Source organism: Delphinus delphis, chromosome 16, assembly GCF_949987515.2.
Source record: "Delphinus delphis chromosome 16, mDelDel1.2, whole genome shotgun sequence".
Taxonomy (NCBI): Eukaryota; Metazoa; Chordata; class Mammalia; order Artiodactyla; family Delphinidae; genus Delphinus; species Delphinus delphis.
Genome location: NC_082698.1, coordinates 82276883 through 82299485, shown reverse-complemented (window position 1 = coordinate 82299485; position 22603 = coordinate 82276883). Strand labels below are relative to the sequence as shown.

Sequence of the window (22603 nt, the reverse complement as noted above, 5' to 3'; positions counted from 1 at the left end):
AGACAAATATCATATGATATCACTTATATGTGGAATCTAAAATGTGGCACAGGTGAACCTATCTACAAAACAGAAACAGACTCACAGACATAGAGAACAGACTTGTGGTTGCCAGTGGAGAGGGAGAGGGATAGACTGGGAGTTTGGGGTTAGCAGATGTAAACTATTACATACAGGATGGATAAACGACAAGATCACAGCACAGGGAACTATATTGAATACCCTGTGATAAGCCATAATGGAAAAGAATATAAAGAAAGAATGTCTGTATGTGTATAACTGAGTCTCTGCTGTACAGCAGAGATGGGCACAACATTGTAAATCAACTATACTGCAATAAAAAAAATTTTTTTAATCTAGACATTAAAAAAAAAAAATCAAAGCTCAGGTGCTGGAGCTCAGAACAAATGCAGACTCTGAGCACATCCAGTGCACCAGGCACAGTTTTCTTTGTTGTTGGGCTTTTCTCCTAAAACGTTTTTATTCTACAACGGAGAAAATGGAGGTCTGGAGCAAATGAGTGAATTGTCCTAGGTCACTAGTCCATTAAGAGCAGCTGGGATTTCAATCTGGAGCAAGTGATTCCGAGGCCTGCAGCTGTGCTGGGCATCACACCACATCTAAAAAGCCAGTGGCCGCCAGGGACGATGTCCATGTGAACACCAGCGATCCCCATACGTGGCAGGACTTCTGTATGTCAGTGACCTAATCTGATTTTTAAAGGGCTGTTTCTGAGTGAGTCATTCTCAATACTCTGCATATTTCCAAACTCCACAATAAAATACAGGGAGAATGTGGGCACAGAGATGATGAGTTCTTTAAATAAGCAAAGTGCTAGAAATAGCTTGGAAGTGGGGACTGAGCCTGAGAGAAAGGAGTTGAGATTGATCTGGAAATTGTGGGGTAAAGAAAACACTTTGAGTGGTTCGTCAAACACTAGGCTCTTTTAGGATCAGCCATCTCTCCAGTGGGGAGAAGCTCCCGGAAAGCTGGGCTGAACATGAGTCTAGGCACAGGACCGCACTGGGCCGAGCCAGGGATGCTGGGGAGAGAAGTCAGCCACAGTGGTTCCAGGACTGCTTCAGGCCCTCGATCAGGGCACCGCGCAGAACTTAGCTGGCTGGAGTGACAACATGCAACAGAACACGGAGGCTTTCAGGGCTCCTTGGGCTACCGGAGCCCTCGTGAGAGCCCCTCAGGGAGGGGGACGTCTCGGTAGAAGAGAGGGCCAGGCTGACGGGGATGGCTACTTGGTTTGGGGCGCCCCGGGGTGAAAATGGGGAAAACAAGAACTTACAGAAGAAAAAACGCTCTAGTGTGTCAGCTACTGAGCCTTTTTGCCCAGGCATGTGTTGTTTTCCATTCTGCAAATAAAATATGACTATAACCCCCTTTTAAGAAACAGTCCTCCTTGATCAGCTGCACTGGTGAGGGTCTCTTTCTTTCCCACTCCTCGCCCCAAAGGGCAAAGGTTTGTGGTTTGTGTTTAAAACACATGCCTGTTGGGAAGGGGCGGGCAAAGAAAGAAGAAGAGGGGCAAAGCGTCCTTTTTCCTGACCAGAGTTCATCTTACTTGGCTCCAAGACCCCAGAACGCCAGCAAAACTGGACCAGGACATGGTGAAGAGGGGCTCCTGGTCATTTTCAAAGACGCGCTGTTGTCCAGGTCACACAGAAGTGGCACCTGCACTGCAGCTCCCTCTGTGCTTTGGGAGAGCTTTCATTGCTTTTTGCTCGGTGACTCCACCCTCCCTGGGCCGCCCCCTTACCTCCCAGACCAGGGCTCAGCCTGGCGCCTCTGCTCCCTCCCGTGCTTTCTCCCGGGAGGTGCCCTAAGCCCCAGGTCCCCTTCAGAGGCGTCTCCTGCTCACTGGCCCGAAGCCACAGCTACCTTCTTCCCCGAGCCAGCTCCTCTCGGTAAAGGGCAAACCCACCAACGACCCAGCCTGAGCCTGGACTCTTTTCTTCTCTAGTAAAATCGGAGTATTCTTACTCCCTGGGCTGTTGTTTTAGAACGAGGCCTGGCACATAGTAAGTGCTCAGTAAACGCAGGCTACTGGGCTCTGCTCCTGTTCTGCTTGGTCAGAGGCATCTAAGTTTCCTGAGGGGTCAGCAGTACTCCCACTGGATCCCCTCCGGGCGCTGGCCCCTCCCCGCCTTCCTCTGGTCACCGGGGGCGTGGTGCCCGTGGCTGGGACACGCGGGCCGTGTCTGCGTCCGGAAGTAAGCGCGACTCTGAAGCCCCATCCTGGCCCGGTGTCTGGCGTGGAATCTGAGCTGAGACACTCCCCACAGGGATGTACTGCAGCCGCCGTGTTGCCCCTGGACCCCCCCACAGAGCCTGTGCTTCCGACGGGTCTCTGACCTCACCTTCCCCTGTCGCCCTGAGGCTATGCAAGGGGGCCCTCTGACACTGGAGCCGATCAGTGACCAGGGGAGGCCAGCCCTGCCTCGAGACCTGACAGCCCAGCAGGGGGCTGCGTCTGGAGCCTGTGATGAACGCTAGCAAGTCAGGAAGTTCCCGTGCAATCTTCTGATTTCTGGGAAAAGTCCGTTTTTCCAGGTGTGGACAAAGCTCTCGGGAACCCAGTGCCCTGCGCCGAGCGGGGCCCAGTGACAGCAGGCTGCCCAGGAGGCTGCACCAGGTGAAGAGTAGCGCCAGCTCGCACAGCAAGCCGGAGGGGGACTCAAGCCCGCGGTCCTACACGAGATGGCTGAGACGGAACAGTGAGGGGCACTCGAGAAGCCCTCTCCCCTCCTCACAGCGATGCTGACGGCGCTACCCTCTACGTCCCAGGCGCCCCGGCTGGAGCCCCAGGGCTACGCACTGAGCTGGGCCTGGGTGTCAGCCTCCCCATGTGGGAAACTGGGTCTTAGCTGGCCACGTCCGTTCTAAAAACAGAAAGCCCAAAACTGAGCCCAGTGTCTATTTTTACGTCCCACTCACTGGAGAGGAATGTGTGATATTTCAGTAAAGGAGGGTGCAGGCGACCAAAACTAACTGTTTGGCTTGGCGGCCTCTGGCGGGTCTGAACTGCTGAGATGAAGGCTGCAGAAACATTGTCAGAAGATACAATAGCTTTACTGGAGCAAATCCTAATAAATTCACAAACCATTTAACATTTACCCTCCTCCACCTCCCCCGCCAAAGGAGGAAAAGGAATAAGAAGAGGGGAAGATACGAAAAACTCTTAGAATCTAAAAATTAGTAGATGACGAGCCGGTGGGGAAGAGACAGCACGGCCTAGCCACTGAGACTGGGGGTGTCAGGCCCTCCAGGCCAGCGGGGCAGGGGGCACAGGGTCTGGGGACCACCCGCCCCTAACCGCGAGGCCCCAGGGACTAGAGGACGCTCCTGTATTTTCACCAGGGAGCCGGGCAGACGATGGATAGGGCCCAGCTGTTGGGCCCCATGGCAACGAGCCTGGGGAAAACCCACCAGACACCCACCAGACAGTGGGTGTGCAGGAGTCTGCGGTCATAAGGCCACAAGGGAAGGACAGGAGCCTCTGCCCTTCAGGTGCCTGTCGTCTCGCAGGGACAAGACGCACCAACAAAGAGCACCACCGGTGACATTAACGTGTGTCCGCCTAGCGCAGAGCTTCTCAGAGGGGACACGGAAGGGGGACAGTTGCAGACGCTGCGGCAAGGGGTGAAGCACACGGCGCTGGGCTGGGACATCTAGCTCACACCCCCTCACTCTGGGCCTCTGTTTCCTCATCTGTCAAAGCACGCATTGTGGGGATTAGCTGAGGAAATGCCCCCAAGGTGCTCAGCACAGATCGGGGTCCTGTGGGAGCTGCCCGGCTGTCACAGTAACTGGGAGAAACACAGGAACGGAATCTGCTCCGGGTCTGGGGGCAGGTGGGACCTGCACAGGTGGCTGGGGCCAGGGGGCTGGGCAAGGCACCGAGGCAGGTGAGGTCGGTGCCATGGGGCAGGGCTGTGGGGCTGGAGAAGAGACCGGCGGGAAGGACCCTTGGGGCCACAGCAGCAGGCCGGGCCCTGGGCTGAGGAGCTGACAGGCCACTGCACCTACAAGAGCCAGGAAAGGTCCAGAGCAGGGGGCCACAGGCCTGCTCTGGATCTCAGGAAGGTGAGCTAGAGACGGCACGGGGGAGGGGCAGGGGGAGGGGGAGGGAGGCTTCACTACTGGGCAGAGACGGGGGTCTCCGTGAGGGTCCCCAAGCAGGAGCTATGCTGTGATGGGAGCACGGCGGGGCTCCACGGCCCTGCGTTTCTCAGAAACTTTGGGCTGGTGGTGAGGGGTGACAGCCAGGCAGAGCCGTACCTGGGAACCCAGGGAACGCTCCATGTACGGACATCCCGACGGAACACCCTTCTGTCCCGTGTGGGCAAGAGACGCCTGTTAGCCACAGACAGACCCAAGCTCCAATCCCTCTTCCTCGATTCAACCCGCCTGCCCGTTACCGCCGCCCCTGAGCCCCGGCATCCGGCCCGCGGCGGGGGCAGCGACGCTGACCTCCTGGGTGAGAGAATTTGACGTGCCTGCAGATCCCTGGTGTGGACCCCAGCCCGCGGAGACGCTGGGCTCCCAGGCTTACTTCTCCTCCTGAGGAGCGGCTGAGAGGCCCCCTACTCCAGGAGTGGTCTGTGTTGACCCTCGGAGATCAAGGAGCTGATCCCCACCCAGCTGACTTACGATCCCCAAAGAGGCAGCCGAACCTCGGGTGAAGGACTCGGGTAGACAGAAAGGGAAAATCCAGACCGCCTGGGGGGAGGCGAGCACGGTGGGCGTGGCGTCCCCAGAGTCCAGCCACCCGGCGCTAGGGCCTGACCTGCCTCTGCAGGGGTCTCCTGTAAACCCCCCAGCCCAGAGGGGCGGCAGCGCGAAGCATCCTCTCCTCCCGATTCCCCTCTCTGAAGCATTCCAAGTGCTGAGTGTTTTCCCCGTGGAACCTCAGGACAGGAGAAAGGACTCCGCCGTGGGGCCCTGCAGGTGCCCTGGCCCCCAGCACACCTGCCAAGCTGACGGATGAGGGGAAAGATGATGACCAAGGGCACCTCACCCGACCGGGACGGGCACTTCTGCCTCGGAGCCTCCCTTCCGGAGCGACAGAGGCATCAGGCCTGGCCCGGCCTTGGCAGGAGGTGACCCAGGAGGGGAGGGCAGGCTGGAAGACCGAGCAGGATCTGAGGAAACGGGCAGTGCTTGCCCGGCATCGAGGCCTCTCCTGGTCAGAGCCGCCTTTCAGGGACAGACAGCACCAGCTCGTCCACGCTCTGCAGGTCTCTGCAGGTCTCTGCAGGGGTCCTCGGCCACGGGCTGGCCCAAAGGAAGGAGTCCAGACAGAGGAGCAAAAACTGGGAAGAAATCCCAAATCCCTGAGATTCTCGGCTCTGTGCTCAACAGTCATCACCTGGGGTCTGGCCTCAGCTGATCGACTGGTGGCTGAGAAGTCAGAGCTGAGAAAGAGCTAGGCACTTAGTTGGCCATCCTTAAATATCTACAGAAGTGGGGACCTCCCTGGTGGTCCAGCGGTTAAGATTCCGCACTTCCACTGCAGGGGGCGCGGGTTCGATCCCTGGTCGGGGAACTAAGATCCCACATGCCCCGTAGCACGGCCAAAAAAAAAAAAAAAAAAGTCTGCTGAAGTGAATAGCTGCAGAAGGCATGAGACCGTATCTACCAACGTGTATGTAAATATGCATCAGGTGAACGAAGGAACATGACTGGAGGAAGGGTCGTGTGGCTGAAGTGGCCCCCCTTGTGAGTTCTGCCCCAGGCGGCGTCATCCCCACGCTGGGATCTTTGCCGAGAGCAAGTGTTTACTCACCTTTGAGCCTTAAGCATAATGTCTGTCCCAGAGTAGAAGGACAATCAACGTCCGCCGGATTTTTGAAAAAAGTCAGTGAATGATGTCATAGAGACAGGAAGTAGAAGGGTGGTTGCCAGGGGCTGGGGGAGGGGGAAAGGGGCTTTCGGCTTAAAAGGAACAGAGCTGCAGTTTGGGAAGATGATAGAGTTCTGGAGATGGATGGTGGCGGCTGCGCAACAGTGTGAATGCACTTAAGGCCACCGCACTGCACACTTACAAACGGCTAAGAGGGTGCATTTTATGGGATGTGTATTTTACCACAATTTAAAATTCAAAAAAAAACGTCAGTGGATGATAGACAATCAAATGAAACGACCCTCTGTCGGGGCTGTCAGAGCGTGGAGTCTTTGATTTGAAATGGCACAAATTCTCTGCAACTGTCCATCAGCAGCTGCGATCCATGTTCTCACACCCCAAATTCGGGCTGGACTGTGCCTCGATTTGACCATTAGAACAAAACAGAGGGGATACTTTGGTTCCCAAGCCTCAGCCTCGGAAGACCCTGTCGGCTTCCACTCTCACCCGAGGGAACTCTTCCACCAACACGTAGCTCGCTGGACACATGTGGCCCCAACCGGACACAGAAGAGAAGGTACCCTAGAGCAACCAGCTCCCATCGGCCGTCAGATGACACATGAGCGGTCCCCGGCGAGGCCCACAGAAGAACAGCCCGGCTGAGCCCTGCCCAGACCACTGACCCCCAGAATCAAGAGCAAAGAAATGGCTGCTCCAAGCCGCGAAGGAGTGAGGTGCCTGCCATGCATCAGAGTCATCAAATGACAGAGTCTCCAGCCTTGCAGCTGGAGGTCGGGGCCACCCTGCCCTGGCTAACCCAGCTCCTGCATGCAGCTCTCCAAAGTTCTCATCTGTCTTTCAGTCCTAAGGAAGGGCGTGACAATGCAGAGAGGTGGGCACTCGCACTTCAGCTGGGGAGAGGCGGGTGGTGGAACTCTGACTCTTGATGACAGAGCAGGGGTAAGGCCCTTTGCTCTCTGGAACGCTCTCTGTTTTGCCCCTACAAAGTTCTGACTTTAAATCACGTAAGTGTGATTTTGAGAGCTCAAATCAAAAGGTGAGGACACAGCCCACCTGTTCATGAAATAAGCTAATTCTCTCATTGAAAGGGAACGTGAAATGAATTGGGAGATTAGGTTTGACATAAATACACCACCCTGTGTAAAACACATAGCTAGTGGGAACCTGCTGTATAGCACGGGAAGCTCAGCTCGTGCTCTGTGATGACCTAGATGGGTGGGATGGGGGAGGGGCGCGGTGGGAGGGAGGTCCAAGAGGGAGGGGATACAGTATACATACAGCTGGTTCACTTCATTGTGCAGCAGAAACTAACACAACACTGTAAAGTAACTATACTACAACGGAAAAAAAAATGAAACTGAGAACTGAGCCACAAAGACTACCTTTTACTAAAAAAAAAACCAAACAAGTTAATTAAAATGAGCAACACATATTGACTTAACTTTATCAAGCCTTCTCAATTTATGCAGGTTCCTAAGGGACCTGGATGGTGTCTGTGGACAGTTAACACCAGCACGAGTGTGACCCGTGCTGGACTGGGTCAGCACACCTTGTTCTGGAGACCTTTTCCCGGCACCTGTTCCCACAATGAGCCTCATTCTCAGCAGCCGCCCCAGGTGCTGCCCCGTCCTTGCCCCAGAATGTCATCTGCATCAAGGTAATAACAGATGAAACATCCCGTCCCACAAACGGCTGACTCAGGAACATTTAACAAGGTAAATTCTTACGAGAGTAGATATCCTCGTGGGGGGCACGATGGACTTGGGGCTCGGGGCATTTTAACTAATTCGACTTCTCTGTCTTCATCACTGAGACATCATCAAACACAGGGCCCAGTCCGGTAACATCTGTGCTGCCTTCCGGGCCACTGTCCCCGAGGCTGTCCACTCCCCCCTGCAGACTGCCCATCTGCCTAGGACTACAGTAAGGGCCCTACATACGAACGAGTTGTATGTGGGTACCCAACTAACACATGGGCTATCTAGTACTGTACTGTAACAGGTTAAGACACCTTTCGCACAAATGACACATAAAAAACAAACAAAAAATAAAACATGTTTAGTCTTGCAGTACAGTCCCTTGAAAAGGACAGTAGTCCAGGACAACAGCTGGCGTCCAGGGGCTGGCATCAAGTGAACAGGCAAGAAGAGGTACTGACTGGAGGAGGGAGAGGAGGTGGGAGACGGTAGAGCTGAAGGAGCGCCAGCAATAGGAGACGGAGGAAGCTGCAGTTTCCCTCACGCCTGACGTGGATGGTTCCCATCTTTGAAAGTCTGTAACTTGAAGGTTCCTATGTAGGGGACTTAACTGTAGTGCTTGTCAGTTACCCATCTGGGGAACCCATATAAAAGGAATATTGACGGCCCTGGCTGAATGTCACTGTGGCGAGGTCCCTTCTAGCCACCTCCAACTCCCTTTGCCCTGTCACTGGACAAGGGATTTATGGATGGGTCTCGGAGCTCGGAAGCTACAATCCCAGGCTGCCCCTCACCCTCTCTGGCTGCCTCCCAGCCACCCTCGCTGGTTCAGCCACCCCTTAACCAGTGTCCAGATCCTGAAGGAGACTCCCATTCCAGGCACAACGTTGTCGCTCGCCCTGCCCTCTGCGCAGACCTAGGTTATTAATCTGCCACGGAAATAAAAAAAAAATCACGCATGCAGGATGCAGGCATTTGCATCTTTATTTTTAGGATGTTTAGGACCTGACGTTCTGGACTCCCCAAGGCAGGAGTCTGTGCTTGCGGGAGGAGCACGGCCATCTGCATTAATGCCACGTATTCGCAAAAGCCACCTCTCAACTCTCACGTAAGGGTCCCCTCAACTTTCACAGGCTTCCTCATCCTAGGGCGGCTCGCGTCACTTGGGGCAATCAGCTAACCAACCGCGCCGCCTGTGGGCAACGCCGCCGGCTGCCCTCATCCATCTGAGCCCTCATCAAATCCTTCATTTTAAGACACAGACCCCTGAGGGCCTCTCAGGTGGCTTGCAGAGCCCCCCCCACTGCCGCATCCCGCTCTGACCCACCCTCCCTACAGCCCCTGGACGCCGTTTCTACCAGGATGAGCAACTGTAGGGACAAGTGGAAAACCAAGAAACAAGCCCCTTCAAGTGTCAGGGCTTGAAAGCCCTGATCCAGCCTCAAGCCTAAGCCCTATTGCAGGTACACAGCCGTCCTGGCCACCCCCACTAGGGAAAGGACCCTCCAACACACAGCAGAGAATGTTCTAGAATTCAGAGAATCCTGGTCTTTTCCCTTCTCTTCCTTGGGTTTGAGACACCTGCCTTTTGGTCATTTTGCGCTACTTATTAATGCACTTGTACCGGGACAACTGGGGAGAATGGGGAAACGGACAAACCCCGTTACGCTTGATACTTTTAGGCAACTTTGGCAACAACAACACTAACAGCAATAAACGAATGACTGGGGACCAGCAACAGGCGCCCAGGCTGGGTTGCACATCTGTATCCACCGGCTACTCCAGTTTCAAAGGGTACCAAGGGCACTCTTCCCCTCCTCCCTTCTTCCCTCAGGACTCTGCCTTTGAGGTGACTCTTGCAGGCAGTTCTGATGCATCTGCAGCCTTGTCTCCACATCCACCCACCTTCCCGTCTCGGCTGCCCTTCGCATTTCACTTTAATAAAAGCAGCTCTTAACCACCCCGTCCCCCCGCCAAGAAAAGCTTCCCTCAAAGCTTTGCCTTATGGAGCCCCCAACAAGGCACTGAGTGCTGGTGGGCAGAAGTGTGAGCCGAGAAAGCCCCCCGAGGGGCTGCCCCTGCTTTTCCCAGGACAGGGGCGCCGACCGTGCCCAGCGCGCCGACCGCCACGCTTCCCTCCATCACCAAGCCCAACGCGGCGCAGGCCCCGCCCCTCCACCTCTCCTCTCCCACCGGCGGGGGCGCATCACCCGCAGCCCGCGGCCGTCTGAGCCCACCAAGGGCTGAACGGAAAATACCTAAGGACGCCACGCTTTTTAAGAAGACAAACAAATCTAAATTTAACCCAACTTACCCTCGTTTCCCAGGAGAAAGGGGCAGAGTGCTCATCTTGCCAAGTTATGTCCTGAAATAAAAATTCAAGAATAAATCTGAAATCCAAACCCAAAGGGACCCCGCGCAGACAGCCACCACCCGAGGCCATGGGGGAACCAAACTTCAGCAAGAAGAATCCCAAGTCCCGGCTCAAAACAAGCCTGAAGTTGTCGCGCTCTGCAGAGAATGTGCTGACCTTCTTGGTCTGGCTCCCCCCTCACCCTGCTGGCCGCGGCTGCCAGGTACGCCCGTCCCCTGCCAAACGGACATTCGATGAATGCCTGGGAGCCCCAGGACGGACTCGATGACAGGGAGGCCGAGGGGAAGGAAACAGGGCTTCCGGGCTCAGGTCTCGGCCCTGCCAGCGCCTAGCCACACGGCCAGGGGAAGATGACTTAGCCTTTTGAGCCTCAGTTTCCTCATCTGTGAAAGGAGAACTGCGCTGCCCCTGCGGGGCTGTTGTGAGGATAAAATGAGGTAACAGAGGAAAAGGAGGCCGGGTGATTATCTGCCAATCAACACCTGTAACTGTCTGAGCATCGCCCCCCGCCATCCCCCTAAGTGCCTACCAGAGATCTGAAAGGCAGTGACCAGCCTGTCAGTGAAGAAAATGCCAACTGAATGTAGCTGCCTAATTATAGTGAAAACTCTGAAATCCTTCCGACCCTCACAAGCGGAACAAGAGAGAAGGAGCCCTTCGAACAGTCACTGAGAGTCTGACCTTGGATCCACTGACCCGAACAAAGGTTTGTAAGATCGCCTTTCCTAGGCCACCCCTCCAACTCTCCAGCTGTATTCCTATACTAGCAAATGTCTCACGTGTGCCCAGCTTCTGCTGAGGAATCTTATTTTCTGAACCAAAAACTGGGACATCCTGGGCGATACAGACTGAAAATGGCATAAAATATTTTGAACTGAGACTGTCCTTGCATAAAGCACCCCAGGTACATGATGTCTTCGCACCCAGAGGCACTCCCTAGCCCCAGAGCTAGGTTACCTGGCTCCCTTCCCCCTCCTGGAGTTCTGCAGAGGGTCCACTTCCTTCAGTACCAACTCCATCCCCAGCCTTGGCCTCTAAAAGCTATGTCTCCTATTCACTCCTGGCTGTCAGGCAAAACTTTAAAAATGAGAGGGAACGTGGGCCACTACGCTCCCATTGGGAACCTCAGTTAAGTCCAAGTGCACTCCTCAACTTACAGACTGCGTCCCTCCAAAAGCAGAAATGTGAGTTAACAAGTCTCGGCTGAGGGGCTCCTGCATCCAGGTCTGTGTGTGTGGTCAGGGCGTGGGAGAGGAGCGCAGTTGAGCTCAATGACCTGAAAGTCCTTAAAACTCTGTCATCTCAGGACCCTCTAAGTTCCTCTTAGAAGCAATAAAACAAGAAGGACTTTGTTTTCAAATGGGAAAAATAAAGGAGGCTGATGGAATGTATGTTCCCTTTGTTCTAGATTTGGACCTGTGGAAAAGGGCAAAGGGAAACCAACTGGTAAATGTGCCCCCTCTATGGGGAGGTGGCGGGGGGGCGGGGGACAAGCCCAGTGGCCACCTCAGGGGACAGAGGAGGCGTGTGGAGATTCAGGCAGAGGCAGAGAAGGGGACAGGACCACTGACCAAAAGCAGGACACACCGGAGCTGGACACCCTTTCTCATGTGATATGATCGATCCTCTGAATGTTAATTATGCAGCTTGAGTCCCTTTGAAATCTGCAAAGAACACACTAAGAAGGTTTTTGGCTTTGGAAGATGAATGAGTGCAAGACTGAGGAAGAAAGATGTAGCCTGGGGCTTGGTGAGCCAGCAGGCTCCAGTGGCTGCAGCGCAGACAGGCTGAAATTCCAAGGGGGCTGCAGACAGAGGGGTGCACTGTGATTTCTCCCCAACTTGGTGTCGAGTCAATAATCTTTTGTTTGCTCCAGCAAGAAACGGAGTCAAGGGGCAAATTCCTTAGATTTCTGCAATTCTGAGCTCATAAAAAAAATAATAATAAAGCACTTAACAAAAATAAACATGCCAAACAAAAATGTGATTGAAGCTCTGATGTCAGCCACTGGCTGCACACTCCAGCCACAAAGAGCGTTGGGGCAAGCACAGGCTTTCCAGGCAGTTGCATGCAAAACGGCATCAGGATTGCAAAGTTGTAGAAGTGGAGAGTGGTGGTGGCTGTACAACACGGTGAACGTACTGACTGTACACCTAAAAGTGGTTAGCACGGTCAATTTTATGTTCTGAATATTGTACCACAATAAAAGGATCTGAAAAGGCTATATATATTATATGATTCCAACTATATGACATCCTGGAACAGGCAAAACTATGGAGACAGTAAAAAGATCAGTGGCTCCCAGGGTTGAACAGAAGAAGGGCTGAGTAGGCAGAGCACAGAGGATTTTCAGGACAGTGAAATACTCTGTACCACGCGGTAATGATGGATGCTTTTCTCAAAACCCACAGAACGCACCACAGCAAGAGTAAACCCCAGTGGAAACTATGGATGTTGGGCAACAATGCTGTGTGGGTTCATCCATTGTAACAAATCTTCCACTCTGGTGGGCGTGTGTTGGTAGTAGCAGAGGGTGCACATGTGTGACAGTAGGCGGTAGTTCAGAAATCTGTACTTTCTACTCGCTTTTGCTGGGAACCTAAGACTGCTCCAAAAATTAAAATCCATTCTTCAAAAAAGTGTCCCCTCCCCCCCCAAAAAAACCTGACAAAGGTAACAAATGCTAAAAACATCGTTTCCTAATGACTTTAGTCCCTCTTGCTATTATCTGTGCTCTTGAGGTTACTTACATCTGTTGCCCCTGCAAGATGGAAAGTGCATCTATAACACCACACAACCGGGTCACCGCACCTCCCTGACCGGCTCTGATGCAGTGAGCTACCTGGGGGCTTGGACAGCCCCTGGGGGAGCATCTCCATGGCAACCAGCACGTGCTCCACATCAGGGCTGCTCCCCTCACTGCCCTGGAGCCAGATGTTAAACATTCCCGAACACACCACAAGCTGCAACCAATATCAGACACGCTGAAATTCACTACATTCTACACTAAATGTAACTGCTACTCTTAAATTTTTTAAGGATTTTGGTAATTTTGCTTTAGAAATTATTTGGTGACAAGTAACTCATCTATAATTGGTTGATTCCTCTGTAAAAGTCAGGACTGTTCCAAAATTATTCTAAAATGAAAATTTCTGGACTTAGAATTCATTTCAAACATGAAATGTTATAAATATTAGCCTTTCCTCTTCATGAAGTTGGAGACTAATGGGACATTTATTCTTTTATAACTTTCTTTCCAATTTGGGGGCCGGTGAATTTCATCGTCTCTCAAGCGTGTGAGGTGGACAGCACCTGTAAGTGGCACTGTCCACAGCGGGTGTCCCTTAGTGCGGCCATAGGTCAGCCTGAGCAAGTGGGGCAAGGAGCACGGGCGTCACAGAGCAGCTCTGAGCTCCCCCTACACAAAGCCAGGCCGCTAGTAGCCCGCAGACGGGGAGCGGCACCTTTCCTCCAACAGTCAAAAGAACCACTTCTGAGACCCCTGCAGCGCTCTGAAAGTCTCGCTTCCACTCTGGGCCTCTCTGAGGGACAGGCTAGGGACCATTCTGCAACCTGAACAAACTGCACCTTCCTGCAGATGCCCTCTCTCTGGCATACCTGTCCCAGGTAGCCAGAGGGGATGACCAGCTCCTGGGTCCTTACTGGTCTTGGGTCCACGCTGGCGCCATTCACAGGCACCAGACTCAAGACTCTCTGAAGAGCATCTCTAGCCTAGAGGTTCTAGGTCTGGCTGTATATCAGAATCACCTAGGGACTTCCCGGGTGGCGCAGTGGTTAAGAAGCCGCCTGCCAATGCAGGAGACGCGGGTTCGAGCCCTGGTCCGGGAAGATCGCACATGCTGCAGAGCAACTAAGCCCGTGCGCCACAACTACTGAGCCTGTGCTCTAGAGCCCGCGAGCCACAACTACTGAGTCCGTGTGCCACAACTACTGAGGCACGCATGCCTAGAGCCTGTGCACCACAACAAAGAGTAGCCCCTGCTCGCTGCAACCAGAGAAAGCCTGTGTGCAGCAACGAAGACCCAACGCAGCCAAAAATAATTAATTAAAAAAAAGATTCCACCAAATGAATTAACAAGTTCATTTAGAAGGACAAGACTCCCACATTAAAAAAAAAAGAATCATCTAGAGTGCTGTTTTAATAGGCAGAATCTGTGGGTCCCACCTGACTTAGTTTTAGAAAACCAACAACTCCCTCGGTAATTCTAAGGCAGCCATTCCCCTTGGGCAGCTTACCTACTTCAGTCCTTCACAGGACACCTGACTGCCTCTTCACACTGGGGACACTTGGCCACACAGGCTGCACTTGCCGACCTCCCAGGCTCAGGGACCCACCTCTGTCTTCCCAGGCCACCCCACCTGCCAAGGTGGCCTCAATGAATACTGCTAGGTGGCTCTCATCATCCCCAAATAAGGACTTGTACCAAACCAACCAGGGTCCAGGCTTCCGTCACGAGGAGCCCAAGGATTCCTGGGCTGGCTCTCACCCACCCAACTTTGGAGCAGGCAGAATCACGTTCTGCGTATCAGTATAGTCAACCAAGGCACACAAACGGTCTCCTAATACACAGCAAGGGCCCAGCAAATCACGTTTAAAGGCTGCTTTCATTTCATTCTTCCCAGAGTTCAAAGATTACATAAAACTACTGCAACAGCGTTTCTAATCATGCCCTTAGTATGTAACCATAAAGAATAAACACTCTTAGGTGGTAGTCAGAATATGGTGCACTGTTTGTTAAATTTCTCCTGCCACCTAGAGGGCTGAGTCTCTAAAAGTTAGAATCCCAACCATTAAGCTCCCCAGAAATATATCTGATTTTTCTTGAGTGATTCAGAAACAGTGCTCACTGGAACCATATACTGTCACTGTCCTCCTGAAGTCCATAAATGAGGGGAGTTTCTGGTTGATAGACAGTGGCATCTTGGCTTAAAAGTAAGAAATGTACTGGGCATATACCCAGAGAAAGCCATAACTCAAAAAGACACATGCACCCCAGTGTTCATTGCAGCACTATTTACAATAGCCAGGTCATGGAAGCAACCTAAATGTCCATCAACAGACGAAAGGATAAAGAAGATGTGGTACATACATACAATGAAATATTACTCAGCCATAAAAAGGAACGAAATTGGGTCATTTGTAGAGACATGGATGGACCTAGAGACTGTCATACAGAGTGAAGTAAGTCAGAAAGAGAAAAACAAATATCGTATATTAACGCATATATGTGGAATCTAGGAAAATGGTACAGATGAACCGGTTTGCAAGGCAGAAATAGAGACACAGATGTAGAGAACAAACATATGGACACGAAGCAGGAAAAGGAGGGGGGGCGGGCGGGGTAGGGGGAGGATGAACTGGGAGATCAGGATTGACATGTATACACTAATTTGTATCTAATTTGTAACAGATTTGTAACAGATAACTAATAAGAACCTGCTGTGTAAAAAATAAAATGAAATAAAATTCAAAAAAAAAAGTAAGAAGGGCTTCCCTGGTGGTGCAGTGGTTGAGAGTCCACCTGCTGATGCAGGGGACACGGGTTCGCGCCCTGGTCCGGGAAGATCCCACATGCCGCGGAGCGGCTGGGCCCGTGAGCCATGGCCGCTGAGCCTGCGCATCCGGAGCCTGTGCTCCGCAACGGGAGAGGCCACAACGGTGAGAGGCCCGCATACCGCAAAAAAAAAAAAAAAAAGAGTGAAGTGTAAACTCTGGGCTCTGGGTGGTCATGATATGTCAGTGTCGGTTCACTGGTGGTTCACAAATGCACGTCTCTGGTGCGGGTGTTGATCCTGGGGGAGTCTGTGCACGGGGTGCAGGGGTATATGGGAACCCTCTGTACTTCCTGTTCAATTTTGGGGAACCTAAAGCCGCTTTAAAAAATAAACCCTACTTTAAAAACGGGAGACGTGAGGAAGAAGAATATGCTCTTTTTTTTACCAACTGATTATTCTTAGGGACTATTGTTTATATGTTTATGGAATCGATGTTTTTTTTCCCCTTTGACTTGTAGTATATTTAATTCTGCTGAGATCAGAGGGTTGCCATCACCGGAAGTACAAAAGGGCAGTTCCAACAACAGAAAAGCAGTTATGATTTAACTCCTGGACAGGTTCCACCATGAATACAAATACAGAAACTCAGGCCTCCTCAGACCTCAGCAGAAACATGCCAAGGTAGTGATGGGAGGATGGGTGGGGGACGGGTCTAAGGAAATGAAGAGAAGAACGAGCCAGAAGTTTAACAGACAGGTCTGGCCTTGATTTCTTTTTCTGAGAAATGGGTACTTTCTCTGGCACTAAGGAAATCTCTCATTTTAGAGTGTAAAAGTAACTCCCGTCAATTATAAGATGACTCCAGACCCGCCAACAGGTTTCCCAGCTCTGCCCCCTCCCTCCCTGCAAGACAAGGAGCCAGTCGTTTCTTTGCAAAACCTGTTCCCTGGTAGCCACTGGGCCACACACCCACAGGGGCCAGGGGGAGCCTGTGTTGCTGCCTCCGCTCCCAAGGCCACCTGTTCAATACAGCTGCCCCACCCGAGGAGCCCCAGCTATGCAGAGTCCCAGGCCAGGTGCTACTCTGGGCAGAGGGCCATCTGACCATCTCAACTGGATGGCTGAGGATGACCGTGTTCTCAACTCCTGCCTGGAGCCCGGGCACAGACGCCAGGCGCAGGGACACGAAAAGCCAGGTCCACCCTGTCACCTTTTCTAAAAAATGCACGCATCTGCCAGACAGAAGGTGGGAATCATAATTACACATTCCGCCTTCCTTAAAAAACAAGTCCAAACGCTGAGAAAGGAACTCTCAAATTTCTCATTTTTTGTGCCAAAGGCTGAAAAATAGAAGCCAAGCTGCTGAAGTGAACGGGGAAGAGGTGACCTCACGTGTCACAGGTCCTGCATCAGGAAGACACGTATCCGAATAATTGAGGTAAGTTCTGGAAGGGCACTACCAATTTCTGCTTCATAATGCTGCTGCTTTCTGCATTGCTTGAAACTTTTAACAGTAACATACAGGGTCGTTATTTTAGAAACTGTATACCCATTTAATTAGCTTATTTGCAAACACAAACAGCTGGCCAGCCTGGACCCTAAGAAGCGAGGGCAAGGTGGCCCTTGGCAGGCAGCCCCAAGGGCATGGGCTGGATGACGGAGGCTCGGCGAGGTCTGCAGCACTGGGGGATTCCATACTGACCCCAGCCTCCTGAGCGCTTCAGGGAAAGGGGCTTCGTCAGCCAGCTGGGAGCAGAAGCCGGATGGGCAATGGGCATGGGAAAAGCCACGGGGCCTTCAGAGGTCTGCAGAAGGTATCCAGGGGTCAGGGAGGCCAAGACTCAGCCCCAGAAAAGGAGGTGAAGGCCAGGGAGAGTAAAAGAGCAGGGAGCAAGCCTCCAGGCTCCTGCAGGAGGGGGAGGGAGGCAGGTGCTAGAGAACACCTCCTTCTGAGAGCTGCGGGTCACGCGAAGCTGCTGAACAGGGGACAGAACTGCCTCGCTCCAGGGCTTCAAACCTGTGCTCCACAGCACGCGAAATCCAGGTCAGGGTCCCCGGGGCTGGCATGTGGAAACCCCCTCCTGCCCAGCCCCACCTACTTTACAGAGAAGTGAAACAGGCAAGCAGGTCCCTGAGAAGCCAATACTCCGGCTGCCCAAACTTCTGAGTTCACTTGCCTATGGCCTGTCGGGAGCCAAGAATGTGGCATAGTGCTTGGAAGCCTGTGACTCTCACTGACGTGCTCAGATCAGTGGAGGAGTCTGGGAGTGGGGGCAAGGGGCAGAGAGCGACACATGCCTGCAAAGTCAGGGTTTTCGTTTTTCGGGGGTTTTGTTTCTTCGTTTTTGGTGTGTTTTTTTTGCTATTTGATAACAGGAAGCGGCAGAAGCAGACTGGGGTGATGGCTAAATCCCTCTAAAATGAAAACTTTTCATCTCCCAACGCAAGCCATTCCCAGAACTTTGACTGCTGGAAGAAGAACGCCGTAACTGAGAAGCACAGGGAAAGCCAGACTGCTCAGAGCACCCATTCGCTTTCATCCATTCCGTGAAACATCCACGCTTCAACGTTCAGACCAAGTACTTGACCCAAAGGGCAAGCCTGTGCCCATGCCTGTTCCAAGCAAGGCCTATAACCCGAGAGAAGTCCAGGCAGCTGCTCCCCGGTGGAGGGAGAACCCCGCCCTAAGAGGGCAGCCGGGCTGCGGCAGGACCAGAACCAGGTATGGGGGCGCCAGGTGCTTCTCTTCCGTTGCTGAGAGATAACTGTTCCACCGGCAGCAGCTCTAGATTCTCTGCACAGGAGGGGGCTTGGGGAGATGACCAGGGGGCAGGAGGGGCCGGCAGCCTTGCACTGAAGCTGTACTGAGATCATATGTTCACGTGGAGGGATTTCTAAAAAAGCTGGTGAAAATCAGGGGAAGACTAAGCGTCCCTAAAGCATGAGCGGCTCTAGTGTCTAATACACTGGGCTTTGGGAGATAGGCACTCAATTGACTGCCAAGGTGCTAAGAACCAAGAAACCGACAGGACCCTTCACGGCTTCACCGCGCAAAGGCAGCTAGCCTCCCTCTCCTCGGCAGGCGCGCCTTCCAAGCAAGGGTGGATCTGGGCCTGGACGCTGGTCTCCTCACTTTACAGACAGCGAAGGGAAAAACGAACATGCGGATGGCACGCTGCCATACCTGTCCTACACGGAGTGGCCCCAGCTGGGCAACTTGGGCATGTGCGCTGAGCCCGGAGCCCAAGCAGGCTTCCACTCGTTTGTTCCCTCAACGCGTAGCCATGACTGGAGGGCAGTCCCATTTGAAGGCCATGTGGGCATGATCTGACGTCAAATGCTGCTGTGTGGGACATAGCAATGTTACCAGCGATGAGGGAGAGTACTCAAAGGAACAGGCGACGTCCTGGTCCTTCGGGGTAGCCGAAAGGGGGGCCCAATCTGAGGCGGGTGTGACCGCTGATCAGGAAACAGGGCACATCATGGCCACAGTGTGGACAGAGCAAGCCCAGCTTTCAGTATGTGCCCCGAGGCCCATCCCTAGAGCTCGGCAGTGCAGAGCTCCTTCTCACGTGGGACTCTATGTGGCCAGCTCCAGGCTTAGCAACAGGAGGAATTTATTGATTTCACGACAGTGATTTTCAAAAGTGGATGTGGAGAGACAACAGCTAACAACCTTCATATTCTCACCAGCAGCCACCATGTTTTACCCCACAGGCCTTTCCTAGACACTGTCTCTACTCTCATCCTGTAAACGTTCTTCCCGTTGCAGGAGCTCAGAGAGGTTAGGGGTTCACCGCAGTCAACGGGTTAGTAGATGGAAGCCAGAACAAAGCCAAGACTCACAACCAAGCCCAGGCGCTACAGCCTTAGGAAAGGCCCTCAGAGCCCAGTATCCCAGCTGGTCTTTCCCAAGTATCTACGGGGCCCACCCCGCTTATCATCCAAGGTCAGATGCTGGTAAAGCAAGAGCTGGTGCACCTGAGCACCCGCCCCTCGGTGGGCCCACGGTGGGTGCTGGCAGTGGCACAGCTAGGATGAGGATTCTCTGCTGCCAGATTGGCCCCAAGGGCTACATCTGAGGACAGACCAAACAGGAAGGGACAGAGTGCCTGACTCAGTCTGGTTCAGGGCCCTTCTGGACAAACCTGGGGCCACCTATGCAGGCCACTCTGTCCAGCAGCCTACCGAGGGGTCACCGCCACCCTCTCCTTATCATCGCCCCTTGTGCGCAGGAGCCAACCCTCCTCCAAGTACAACCCTCCTCTTGGGCACGAGACCACCAACTCCACTTTGGTGCCAACCTCTTGCCAAGTCCAGCTAACACATTTTAAACTCCCTAGTGGGATGAAATCGCTCAGCCGCTGCAGGAGGATAGGGGGAGACAACAACAACAAAAAAAGCTCTGAGCAAGGTACCTCCGTACCTGTCCTCAAACTCACCGTCCCTCAGCCATCTGTGCTGAGAGGTTGGTCGGAGGCATTCCAGGACATACTTGCAACCCGTTTTGCAAAGCTGAAAATCAGGGCTCCCGTGCTCCTGGAAGGACATGTAGGTCCCACAGCAAAAAGTTCTGTTGGCCGTTAAATCGCTTTGCGTTTACAAATTCGCAAACAGCTCAGTCCGGCACGCAGTTAAGGAATCGGAGCACAAAATTCACTTGGCCACATCTCTCCTTATCAGCCACGCTGGACCCTTATATGGCACGGGCTTTTGGATGGTGAGCGGGCACGCGGATATTCTTAGCCAGACAGCAAGCTAAGGGGAAATGCCAGGGACCCTGCAACATCTGTAAGTACCTGCGGGTTTATTTCTTCTCACAGTTTATTTCTTCGTGACTTTTCCAAAGAGGGGCTGCCTGCTTTTCCATCACCCAAATCTGAGCCCCAGCCCTGCGAATGTCTTTAGAGAGATGCATATGTTCACACTAAAAATGCTTCAGCTCTGGGCTTACATTTTAAACCCATATTCTCATCTCTTCCGTTACCACACCCTCGTTTTTTTCCTGGCGAAGCCTTCAGAGTTTAAAATCCATGGAAGACTCTTCTTTTAATTCTGTCAGTATAAGGCAATGTTGCAAGCAAAGTTTCGCTCTCTCACACTTCCCCCATGTGAAAGCGGGTTTATGACCACAAACATTTTGTATTAATAAATGTCTCAGCACACCCACGCCGGAAAATCAGATTAAAACCTCATCCTCAACTAGAATTCCTTCCACAGTCTACGACTTCCTTGGAAAACCTCTCCAAGCCCAGCCCCTCCTGCCTGCAGCCTCAGAGCTCTCAGGGCTGCAGATTTCCCTGTATACTGCAGGCTCCTTTGGACTTCTTTGACCCTCACCACAAAAGTTGAGTCTGAAAAGCCAAAGAGCCGCAGATTTGGCACCAAACAGGTTTTAGTTAAACACGTTTCCAGGAAAAGGCCGACTTTCGGAGAACACTCAGGCCTTTGTGACTTAGTATGGGTCACCCCTGAGTTTTTTCTAGTTTCAGTGTTTCTTCCTCCACAATGTCCAGCCCTCTAGAAGGCCCAGCAGAGTGTCTAGGTCAGAGGCCCAGGCATGCCCTTATATGTCCCAAAGGCTTGCGACAGCTCATTTGCACGTATCCCTCGTTTTTCACTGGAAAAAGGAGGCCACCGTACTCATTCCCAAAACTAAGCAGCTCATCGGGCTCACTCGGAAACATCTTAGGGCTTCGGGTTTTGCCTCCTAATCTTGGAAGGCACCTCTTGCTTCTTGTTACCTTGCTGGACAATTTCACTCTCCGCACACAGCCCATCACAAATAGTAATATTATTACGTATAAAAGGCTGACTGCCTCCCCTGGCAGGCCAGGGGGGATATTATTATTCCCGGGGGGAACTGAGGTTCTAGAAGGTTAGGTCACCCACGGCCAGAGAGCTGAATGGCAGAACGGATCAGAACCCAGGCCTGCCTGGCTTAAAATCCCTTGTTGTTGGCACTTTGGTCTGACAAGTCTCGGGTCCCCTGCGGCCCGGTGGGGCAGCTCCAGATGGAGGGTCTGGAATGACCTCCTTCCTTCTCTCGGCGGTCCTCCACGAACTGCCCCGGGGAGCCCCCCAGCCCCACACCTCCGGCTCCGGGCCGCCCGTCCCACCCACCCCGGTTCCTGCGCCTTCTCCTCTCCAGCCCCTGCCCGCGCGCCTGGCGGGGGCGGCTGCTAGCGGGCAGGGGTCCGCCCGGCCGGGGGCGCCTCGGGGGGCGGGGAGCCCGGCCCGCTCCGCACCTACCTCGTCCCCGAAGCGCACCACCTTCTGGCCCGTGGGCCCGCGCAGGCCGGGGAAGCGCGCCAGCTCCTCGGGGTCCCCGGAGTCGCGGGGCGCCGGGGCGCTAGGCGCCACCAGGCACCGGTCGATGATCTCGTCCTGCTGCGCGGGCGGCAGCCGCGCCCACTCGGGCCCGTACTTCTCCCGGATCTTCTCCTTGTCCTGCATGATCTTCCTGGCCATGGGGCTCAGCGATGAGAAGTAGGTGAAGCGCTTCCGCTCCCTGTCGTCCAGAGGCCGGTTCCCGCTCATGACGGCCGAGCGCGACGCCGCGATCGCCGCCGCCATGGACGCCATGCCCGGCCTGCCCGCCGCTCCCCGCCCCGCCCCGCCCCGCCCCGCGAACGGCGCCCTTCCGCGGCCCGGAGCCCGGCGCCCAAGGCCCCAGCGACCCCGCCTCCCGCCCAGTCCCTGAAGCCGCGCCCCCCGCGCCCGCCCAACGCCGGGGACCCCGCCCTCCGCGCCACCGCCCCCGAGGGTCCCGCCCCCTGTGCCCCGCTGCTTCCGGGAACCTTGCGCTCCTCGCCCCTCTCCCCCCGGGAGCCCCGCCCTCAGCGAAGCTCCCAGAGCCACCGTCTCGCGCCTCCTTGCGTCCTCCGGATCCGCTCTCTCAGGGCTTACAGCGGGGCCCCCGCTTTTCGGGGCTCCCCTCGGCCAGCGCCGGAGGTGGCTGGCGCGTCCCCAGGTCCGCGCCTGGCAGCCTGACGGGACTGTTGGGGGTGACCGCCATAGCGCCACGTGGTCACTTGTTTGACAAAGGAAACTTTTTTCTCCTTACGAAGTGCGGCATTTCTGGTCCGAGCCACCGGCCGCCTTATGCCCATTGTATTCCCTTTCCCTGCCGAGCCATCT

At 53.9% G+C, this 22603-nt stretch overlaps 1 protein-coding gene across 2 annotated transcripts in view; it reads right to left on the bottom strand.

Annotated features, from left to right (window-relative positions):
• C16H1orf198 (chromosome 16 C1orf198 homolog) overlaps positions 1-22059 on the bottom strand; it is a 33414-nt gene extending 11355 nt beyond the window's left edge. The window contains exons 1-2 of one of the 2 annotated variants that reach the window (XM_060035099.1): positions 21716-22059; positions 9887-9937 (exon numbers count right to left, since the gene is read on the bottom strand). In XM_060035099.1, coding sequence (XP_059891082.1) covers positions 9887-9937; positions 21716-22048 — 384 coding nt within the window. In that variant the 5' untranslated portion in view covers positions 22049-22059. The remainder of the gene's footprint in view (positions 1-9886; positions 9938-21715) is intronic. The other variant, XM_060035101.1, reaches the window with a different exon arrangement.
• Positions 22060-22603: the final 544 nt, after the last annotated feature.